This window comes from Erithacus rubecula (assembly GCF_903797595.1).
Source record: "Erithacus rubecula genome assembly, chromosome: 6".
In the NCBI taxonomy this organism is placed as follows: domain Eukaryota; kingdom Metazoa; phylum Chordata; class Aves; order Passeriformes; family Muscicapidae; genus Erithacus; species Erithacus rubecula.
The window spans coordinates 53,763,859-53,774,978 of NC_136688.1; the positions used below are offsets into that span (position 1 = coordinate 53,763,859).

The following is an 11,120-nucleotide window of genomic DNA, read 5'->3' on the forward strand; positions in this document are numbered from 1 at the left end:
AAAAATTGAAATTTGGCAGACAAGGATTTTCTATTTATAGTCAAAGCAGAGGCAACCACTAAAGCTCAGGCTAAGATTCAACTTCCAGTATAAACCATCCTCTTACAGTTTCTCACAGCAAACTCTTTCAAAAAAATTCCTTTGGGAGAACAGTTTTTCCAGAGCCTGGTGTCATCTGCCTCTAACCCCAACCCTTTTTTACAAAGGAAAATTTCCACAGTTGTTGTTTCATCCATTTAGAGACAAAGCCACACCTCTGCTTCTGATAAAGCACTTTTGTGCACAAATCAGTAAACTGATTCTGTTCACACTTAATTTAACTCCCAATAAGGGAAAATGGGTCAATCATTTTGAAGTTACATGCAATGTCCTTTTTACTCAGTTTTGTTCCAGGGACACCCTCCAGAGCAGACTCTTGAATCCAGTCTACAATGGAAAAAGCAGACTCATGTGTGCAGCTCAGGGGTCAGTTTTAGTGTTTAATTGGGATTCTGCAGCAGTGGTGTGCCACAAAGCACATGAAAGAACAAGGACTTCTGGAGTCCAGCTCACAAAAGCTTCAGGAGCCCAGGTTCAAAGCCCAAGAGGGACTTCTGAGCAGAGTCCTTCTATCTATACACAATCAGCATTGAGCTCTAGAAAGCAGGCAGCATGAGCTGAGCTATGTCCACACAGAAGGGCAAACAAATTATAACTTCAGAGACAGTTGTTTTTTTAAAAAGAGAATGTGCAGTTTAGCCTGAGCCATCAGCATTGAAGTTACCTGTTGTGAGAGGTCTTTTTAAAGTACTTAAAGTGTTTTATCAATGGATTAGAAAAATAATAAGCTGAATATGCCACATTGTTAGCAGAAATATATGAAAAAGAACCTTCACTGCAAGATAAACTGGTGCTAGTAATTAAACTCCCCTGAGTTTTCCCAAATTAACAATATAATTAAAACAGTAAGTAATAACTTACATGATATCTACATCATCCTAACTGAAGTAACATTACTACAAATATTCTAGCAATAGATCACCTAATCTGACACCTCAGACAATTCCAAACCCTGGAAACACAAGGGATTTACTTTTGTGTCTTTGTGAGGAACCAGAATATTGCAGAACATCCCCACAGTTTTAATTTAACCCTCATCAGTGCTTCCTGCCACTCCAAACCTGTGCACTCACAGCAGAGAAGCTCAGGATTCACACTGGTGTTCAAACCATCACTGTTTCTATACTACAAATCTAACAGTCTATTGCATCATCCTTCTCTCCTTATTTTTTTCCAAGCCATACAATGTTTACACAGGAACTATTTATGGAAGTATGTAAACACATGCCCTAAAAGTGATACTTAATACAGAACACATATCTGAAATAGTTATTAAATGCTTCCTTCATGACACAACAAAAAGTTTTCCAGTAGCCACCAGTAAATAAATAAATAGAAATCTCCCGGTAAGTAAACATTGCATATATATATATAATTTTACATGTACTTGTAATAATATAAAAGGTATTTTTAAGCATGTATGAATGGTATCTCATTACTAAAGGTAAGGACAAAATCAGAGGTGATCCAGTGGCTGTGGTTTTACAACTTACAACTTACCACCTGAGCTGTGCTAAATTAATCTGTCTGTTCCCAGCCAAATGCAACTGTTAAAGAGAAATATTCTCACCTTTACACAACTTCCACCATTAATACACATCACCTCTTTTGGCAATGGACTAAGAGCATGCACATAAAGTCATTTACTTCCAATTAATAGGTGACTGATAATTTATGGGGCTCATTTGCTGGCAACTCTGATGTTTCCCTAAGTATTAAGAACAGGTAACTAAAGATTGTACTACATAAAGCACCCTTTAGAATTAGTTCCTGTTACTTACACCAATACAGTGATTTAAAACTGTCTCAAAATCATTAGCATAAATTTTAAAGCCCTGATTCTACAAATGCTTACACACAGATTTAAGTTGCATTAACACTTGTGTCCCACAGATGGATAATCCCACCCCTGGCCATCCCAGAACTCTGTCAGTTCAAACCACCTGAAAATTTGTCTTTTTTTTCCCCCCCCGATTCAAATGCTCACACCATGCTAATGAAACAAAATGTGTTAGCATTCCTTAAAATTCTGCTTCATTAGTGTGGTTCCTCTGCTGTGGTCTGTCAAAAGCATTCTATGATCTCCTGGAAAAGAAAAATTGAGCTGTTTGATTTCTTAGCAGCCACTCAGATGAGGAAAGTCAGACCTGGGAAAACTATTTACAAGATCTAAGCTTGAGATAGTGCAAATAAATTACTGGTTGTTTCAAAAGTAAGAGACACCAAATAATTTTGAAATTATATTTTTAAGTATGATGTACTAAAACATATTAGGAATCTAATTAATGTATTAACTTGCTAACTGTATAGAAGCTGGATTTATAAACAGGAACATTGCCTGTGAAATTGGATTTCTCAGAAATAAAACCTTTTTTTTATTAAACCAGACAATCCTACCTACAAAGGTATGCAGTATCAGCCCACGTGGATCAAGTTGTATTTTATTCACCATACTAGAAAGATTTCTAGAAATCATCTGTAAGCCACTTAAGTTGATTTAACTGGAGACATGAGCCATTTCTCAATTTAGCTTATGGCAGCAGCAGCCATAAGGAGCTGCTTGGCTGCTGAGCTGAGATCAGAGCAGACACCACCACAAGGTCCTTTACATGAAATAAATATCCTGGCATCCTAAATGCTTCTCTCCACATCACACTTCCAGCAAGAGCCCTTCCATGACTGTGACACTCTGAGCACCCTCAGCCCCTCCATGCCCAAACACCTCAGGTGGGCAGCTAGCACTGAGTCCTGTACACCCCCCACAAATTTCAGCATGGCTGTACTTGGATCACAGCCCATCACCAACCTGTCCACACCTTCCCCTTCACTCCTGGCCTTGATAGGGCTTTGGTGTTTGGAATAACAACAACCTCCCAGCCACCTCACAGCTACCCATGTCCCTGTTTCCTTCCCTTCTCACCCAGACTCAGGTACTCCAGGCTCTCTCTGCCTGCTCTGCCCAGCTTCAGACAGCACTGGGAGCTTGGACACGAGGTTTCTGCCAGCCATGTATTACAGAAATTAAAAAAAAGAAAAAAGAAGAAAAAAGAAAAGCTGCAGGCAGTATATTCAGGACATTTATCTCTATGCATAAATCTTTAATTTTTCCAGAAAATTACCACCTCAGTCATTGAAAGAGCTGTAACAGGGTCCCCAGGATATAAGCAAAGGACCCCATTTATGAAAGCCCCTGCAGCATCTACAACTGGCAAATGAAGCTCCTTCATAACAAATCTTGTCTTCCTTCCCAAAACACTATGATGTTGTGAGAAAAAAATATTCACCTCAAAAACCTTAAACCCATTCCAGCCTTTCATTCCAATTTCTTCTAAATGAAGCTTTACTGCTTCTGAAGTTCATCACAAATAAGTTTTTTAGCAGATAGTACTTTATGGAACTGAGAAGAAGTATTTTTTATGCAAAAAGCAGTTCAATTTAAGGATAAAGAGCACAAGTCAAAGCAGCAAAATGCAAATGTTAAGAAAGATAAACTGATTTTAAGAAAAAATTCTATGGAATAAGTGCCTAAGTTCTTCAAACAGGCATAAGGGCTGCATTGTATTAGATAATGCACAATGGACAAGTATCACAAGAATTATTCCTACTGAATGTCACACAAAATGTAGAATGCAGAGAAAGCATGCAAGAGATGAATAAAAAGAGGAAGGGGCAGAGTATTTAAAGGTTAAAAAGACAGAGGCAAAGACAGGTGCATTGAACACAGGCACAAACGTGAGGACTGAACTAAATAAAAGGACTGGGTTTATTAAAAGTTAATTTCTGCTACCTCCACGGGTGATTACATAGAAAATAACAATTTGACTAATTAGCTAATATTTGTACAGTACTTTGAATATATAAAGTGATATATAAGTTAATACAATTTCAATTAGACTGGAAATGAGATAGAATTATCATTGCATTTATTAATATTTAATAAGTTCGCTTTCAACAACAGCAACAAGCTTTACATTTTAATTGTGTGCTTCAAAACATAAAGCCAGAAGGCCCTGCAAAGTGACTACAAAGTTTTCTCTACCAATATTACTGAAAACCCACTCACCTTAATAATAAACAAGCAGTGCTTTGTAACCAAACTGATGCCCCAATTAAGCAATTTGATTGGAAGGTGAGTGACAGCACACATGGGCCATGCTTTATCACTTTTTTTCTTCTTTATCACTTTTTTCCTTCCCTTTATCACTTTTTTTCCTTCCTTCAGATTCTCCTTATGACCAGGTCGTGAATTTTTATGAGCTGGAGATATTTCACATTTTTGTGAACCTCCTCCAGCTCAGAGCTGAAAGGGGGCACATCCTCCAGGCACGAGGGTTTGGTGCTCTGCTGCTGATGGACAGCAGGGAGAACTGATCCAGTGCAGCAGCTGCATAACAGTGCCCTCCTCACAAAGGCCTGACACCCCTTGCTGAGGGTCTTCCCCAAACATTCCCAGGACTTCCCAATGAGGATTTCTCAAAGAGCATCATTCCTGCACCCTCATCCGGACATTCCTGTCCCCCCCAGGCAGACACACACCACGTGGGGTCTTCCCTTGCAGATTTCTGCCACGGGCACCAAAAGCAAGCCCAGCTTCCAATGGGCTGTGCTTCCCCAGGAAGCCAACTGGGAGTTAAATCAGACCACACAGCAGAACCTGCAGGCTGGAAGTGTCAGCATGATCTGGATTCATGTTGGGTTTCACTTCCAGAGCTGTCAGGGCAAAGCCATCAGCAGTGATCACAGCATCCAACACCTTCATAAAACACAGCAGCAGCTACTCTTTACCAACCAGAGTAACTATAATTAAAAGGAAATAAAACTGCACATCAAACTGAGAAGCAAAGGAATTTTTAAGAATGTGAAATAAGTTCTTATTCATTTAGACAACCTCTATTTGATGGCATTTTGAAAGGAATTCTTGAAAGAAGAGGAAAAAAATCTGGAGTGCAGAAAGAGTTATTCAAAGGTATTTTTTTTATTTGCCTTCGTTAAATACTATATAACGTGCTCTTATTTGAAAAACATCAATCAAATTTATAGATTCGTGATAAATAGTTGTAATTATAGCTGCCTGAAAATAATTCAGCTGTCACGTTTACCCTGTCAAAGTAAATAAGGCTGTCATTTTAGTTGATGTGTGTGACTTGAGTAAACATTTCAAAGTATGAATTTTGAAGTAAGATTTTCTCACTTGAAACAATTGCTCAAATTAATTTTCCTTCCAACTCTAATTTATTATGCTTATTTTCTTAGTAAGTACAAACTCTTTAGCTATTTTGGAGTAGATGGTGATGTATAACTCATTAATCATACAGAATGCATAACTGAAACACGTGACCTTCTGGGCAGAGAAAAAAAAGTGGCATTGGTTCTGCTCCATCCTTATAGTTGTAATACCTTGAAGCATTTAAAACACTTTAAATTTATCTCTATACTGTTCATGTATAGCTGGAAAATAACATAATTCCTGTTCCACCAATGAAGATCTGGGGCAAAAACATTTTCCACAATTAATAAGTGAGTATTTTAAGCAAGTATTAGGCTCAGTTGGATGTACTTAAGCTGATCTCAGCAAGGTGAAGAGAGACACTAAGGAAGCTTTCTAAAGACAGAGCAAACATCAGAATATATTGGTGATAGAAAAATTTCCAGCTGTGGGCAACAGAAATCATGGTATTTCAATTAGGTCATTTTTAACTCAACCTATGCAGAAAGAGTATGCCACAACTTTTCAAAAGCAAAATGACAGAAACTGGGTATCTGCTTACATCATTAAACTGTGGAAAATACAACCTGATCTTTAAAAAAAAATAAACACACAAAACGTACTTGGAGAATTCCCCCTTTCAGGGGATCCTTCACTGAACTTATCATTAGATTCACTGTGCTATCTTCTATTTATTAGCACTGCAACACTACCAAAAATGAACATTTCAGCAAAATATTTTGAAAAGTTCAATAACAAACTTAAAGACTTGAAAGCTGTTCAATAACAGCTTAAAGACAAGACTTTTCAACACTTGGCTTCTGCATTAATGAAAAAAAACAACTCTCAGAGCAGACGGTCAGCTTTGAAAATCAATAAATTATTTTTTCTGAGGACATGACAATACTGTTAATATTACTGACACAGCATTATTTTGCCTTCAAGTCTTAACTTGTTAAATAGGCACAGTGCTCCTTATCATCCCTGCTAAGCATCTGAGGCCTTAAATAAGAGGTGAGGGGTTAGTACTTTAAAATGACCAGCTAAAACACATACTGATTTGATTCCCAGCACTTATGAAAATAACCTGGTTTTCTCCAATATACATTTATTTTAGACTGTATCACTGTTCAGTACTGTAAGTGAAAGATAAAAGCAGTGAGACTGCACTGACCTTTTCCTTAATGTAGACTCACAAACCTTCACCACCCTGATGACCTCCTTAACAGTCCGTCGGAAATCATGCATTCTTGCTGCCACTAGCAGAGCTAGAGAACAAGCAGGGAAAGTTAATATCAAAAAGAGGGAAATTTCCTGAAGGAAAGCAGAAAATAGCCAGGTAACTATATCCTCTCTTGGACCCTGGCTTCAGCTAAAGAGCTGTAAATGCCCATGTTCAGCTGTGTCGCTGAATACTGGTGATAGACTTGACTTCACAAACTTTGCTTTCTAGCCACTAAGCCATGTGCAAGTTGCACCTTGAAAAATTCTGTGCTTTAACATCTGGGAAACCATGGTTATCTACAGCACAAGAACATTTCAAGGATCACTTATTTTCAGTTACCATCTTTTAAGCAGAACTCACTGAATTCTGTCCCAAATAAAAAGATCTCCAGAGAAACACTGAATGTGCCTAGACTGGTTACTCACTGCTGCCATTACTATCCCTGTCTTGCTGGTGCCCAAGTGCTCTCCTGCAACAGCCTCTACACAGCCAGATAACCAGCTGCATTTACATGGGGTGTTGATTCAGAGCATCAGCTCTGTTTTGAAGCACCACTCCCACTCATCATAGAGTAGCTCACTGAACAGAGCAGTTTTAAGCATTAAAAGTGCTTTTTTATGGAGGAAACTAAACCAGTGCACCACTTCTGGTATATGTTTAAACTGCTCCTAACAGGAAAGTCAGGGCTGAGCTAATAACTGGTCATTCAAGCTATGTGTGGCACAGACTTTTAAGCCAGGGAACCAAATTAAGCCCAGCCCACAGCCAAACACGTGAGCTGCATATTGCATGGATGGATGGAGGGGGCTCAGCACCACCTGCTTCCATCTATTGATCTGTGTCTGTTGAATTAAATTACTTGCTCATGTGGATAGAGTCCATGTAGTGCATCAAAGAGCAGACTGCTCTCCCATAGTCTATACTCAAATTTTTAGCAATGTACAACAATCAAGTACTATTAACAAAAAGGGGCTAGAAATGTCAAAAAAATTGCATAGTCCTGGGTTCTCAAAGGTTTGAGCATTACTTCTCATTCATGCATACACATGTAAGATCTTTCAAATAAAATAAAGCACATACATGAACTCTGTGACTACCTACACTCTTTGTTACTGACCCCAGTGGCTACTATCCTTTAACCTGGCCCTCCCAAATCCACAGGTTTTATGCAAGCATCATGATAGTGAAGGATCTCAGAAAAAGATGAAGAAAGAGAGAAAAATAATTTCACAAAACAGGTCAAAGAGGGCACTTCTTGCATAAGACTCTGTGTAAAGACACAAATCAAAGTGTTTGCACTAATGGTGTCATTTTAGCTGACAAAAAAACCTTTTAGCAGCTAGAGCCTGCAGAGTGGGGGCAAGAAAAGGACCAGAAAGGAGCTTAAAAAAAAAAAATTCAAACTGTAAGCTACAAAGGGTCTGAGCAAGTACTGTAGGAACAAGGGCAAAAATGAAGTTATAGTTTCAGAAACTATTTCGAGGAAGTCCTAAATAATCTGTAGCTGCCTGATAGAACAGAACCCCTAGAATGGGGTATCACCAGTGCCAAGGTGCTCAGACTTTGCCAGCCCAGGTGCAGGGAAAGGCTGTGGCACACCTGCCCCGCAGAGCCCCGAGGGCCGGCGCCCTGTGTGCATCCAGTCCCGCTTCATCCTCTGCAGCAGCCTCAGCGCCGTCATGGACACCTCGTGGTTCTTATCCCCAAACTCCAGCATGTGAGCAAAACGGGGGATGTACAAGCACGGATCTGCAACACAAAGGAACAGGGTTATGTCTAACCCTAACACGGATTTGGGAAATGCAGGGCAGAGAGGCTGCTGTGCCCGTCTGGCTTCACCTCAGCAAACACAGGCTGTGCTGCTGGGCAGATCCTCTACCACTAAGCTTTAGAAGCACTTCTTTAGATAACCTAAAACAAAACAGTTTCTTGCTCTATAGACAGATCATTAAAGCACTACACAAACACTCTTATACATTATTCTTCTCTTTAGCATCCAAGGAAGCACACACTGACTGTGACGCAAGCAGTGTTACTAGTATCAGGGAAATCATGCCCAAAGTGAAGCACTTCCAAAAGCTTTTGCAGAATGAGCAGATGATTTAGGCCCAAAACTTCTAACATATCTCTTCTAACATCTCTCAAAAAGAACAAGGTAACTTGCATGTTTCGTCTCAAACCCAACTAAGCTTGGAAAAAAAATTCATGCTTAAATCCTCCCTAACAAAAATGTAGTTACCTTCAAAGTTAATTCCAGCTGCTTCTCAGACTCATATTCCAAGAACACAAAACACAGTTTACTACAGACACGAAGGCAGACTTCCATCAGCATAAAGTACTGGAACCCAATTAACATCATTAGCACTAAGACAATTTACATCAGCCACAAATCTGCCTCCAGATGTATAAACTTACTTCAAGCATTGGTGCTATCAGCTTCAAACTAACCAAAATATGTCAGTACAGATTGTGCTCTGCCTAAACCAATTTATAATTTATCAAACAATCTTGTAAAAGCTACACTTAACACATGTTTACTCTTAGTTGAGATATCAATTTCTCATTTCCTGCCAGCCTTTTATCACTTGACCGAAAATCCATGATGTACGGTAAATTGTTAACTATTAGTCTCAACTCAATTTCCTCTGCTGGTCCCCTATGCGGGCACTTAAACCGATAAAAATTCAGCTCAAAACACTGGAAAAATCTTAGGGATTTACAACTAATCAAAGCAGTTTCATTTAGCACCAAGTTCTAACAATGATGCCCTGTTGCTATCCATAATTACCAAGATCACACCATAGGTGATAATGGTTGTCAGCCCCGGAGAAGCATTTAAATGAAAGCACTTAAAAGGCAAGAACTTCCAACCTCAAACTCCCTCAAAGCTGAAGAAATTCCAGGCTGCAGTCCCCTCCCAAACATGACCCCAAAAAATCAAAGGTTTAGGAGAACTTTACCAATCCCCACGATTCAAAGGACAGGTGTTCTGCACTTCCAAATATGATTTTATGAAGCTCTACTTTAGATAAATTACATATTCCAAATTCAACAACAAAAACCCCAACCTTTCAGAAGCCATAGCCTGGGGTTCAATATACACTTAAACTTTGTTGTTGGCACTACAGGAACACGTACAATGTTACAAAGCAATGCCTGGTTTGCTTTTCCATCTCTTCTTAGCCGGAGAGTGCCCAGCTCCATGGAGCAGACAGTATCCTGGCCTCACATTGTTTTAAATATGCATCACTTATTTCCACCTCCGCATAAGGTTGAGAATTACAAAGGTAAGGAATTCCAGCATCAATTCAAAGGATGATAATTGAATATCTTCTCTGGGTCTGGCCCTTAATCTTGCCAAAACCAATGGTAAGAGCCGTATCCGTGGCATTTTAGTCTTCAACACCAGCTTCAGAAAGTGTTTCTTTATTTCTCCATTCATTCCTTTAACCTGGCTCAAGTTCTGAGGTGCCAGGGAATATGGAGGTTCCATTTTTTTCCTAAAGCAGTCAGAACGCCTGGAAAGATCTTTTCTGTAAAATGAGTTCCCCTATCTGAGTCTATGGGTTCCACAATCCCATATCTCGGAATTATTTGTTCCAAAAATACTTCAATAATTAATCCTGTAGTTGCTGAAACAGTTGGAAATGCTTCTGGCCACCCTGTTAGCTGACATACTATTACCAGAAGATATTTAAACCTTGCCACTTGAGGCATTTCAGTAAAATCCACCTGGATTTTACTGAACGTCTTTGGAATGGTCATACAGCCCAAGGCATTCCTCCCTTGGCAATTTTCTTTGTAACTCTGTTATTTGCTTTAGCACAAATCAAGTGACCTTCAATAGCTTGCTTTGGAGAGGTACAACAACTACACTTACCAATGTTAGGGGTACCCTCTAGAATTGGAGTGAATTAATAATAGTACACAGTGCAAACAAATAGGCTCAACTTTAGGAAAACCCCCATTCCAGTTATCACACGTCAATCAATCCATTATTTATGTGGAGTCAAACTTTATCAGACCAAACTTTGGCCAGTTTAATAACACTACCAATTGGACCAGAATTACTGCCGTTCTACAAAACATGCCAGATGTAAACTCACCACATACCTCACCAGATCGCAAGGAGCATCTCTCAGCTCCCTCTCTGGAGCTGAGTTTCAGAGCTGAATTTCGGGAGCATTTACACATTTGCATTGTAGCTATTCAGACATTTCTGCTGGCATTCATGCCCACAGGTCATTTGACAAAACATTGCACATCGTTAATTTGAATTCTGAAGCTACCAAACAGACAGAAAATGAATACGTGGGTGGGTTTTAAATAGAAAGCCTTAAAGAAACCAAAAAAAGTTAACAGTGTATAGATAAATCAGAGGCTGAATCCAGGTTAGCATAGACAGGTCCTGCATGGATGCAAACATTTGAAAATAAATGAGTAAGAAATGTTAGAAGCTGCAAACGCCAAACACATTGCTTCGTTCCAGGGACACCAAACCAGCACGGGGGCACCGAGGGTCCGCTTTCCCTTTGGGTGACCTCTGGGGCGGCAAGCCCTCCCTCCAAACGCGAGCAAGTTACAGTCGGG

At 39.5% G+C, this 11,120-nt stretch overlaps 1 protein-coding gene across 1 annotated transcript in view; it reads right to left on the reverse strand.

Moving 5' to 3' along the window:
• Positions 1 to 11,120, reverse strand: part of BRF1 (BRF1 general transcription factor IIIB subunit) — a 168,790-nt gene that overhangs the window by 75,796 nt on the left and 81,874 nt on the right. The window contains exons 6-7 of the mRNA XM_079308257.1: positions 8,130 to 8,279; positions 6,480 to 6,573 (exon numbers count right to left, since the gene is read on the reverse strand). Coding sequence (XP_079164383.1) covers positions 6,480 to 6,573; positions 8,130 to 8,279 — 244 coding nt within the window. The remainder of the gene's footprint in view (positions 1 to 6,479; positions 6,574 to 8,129; positions 8,280 to 11,120) is intronic.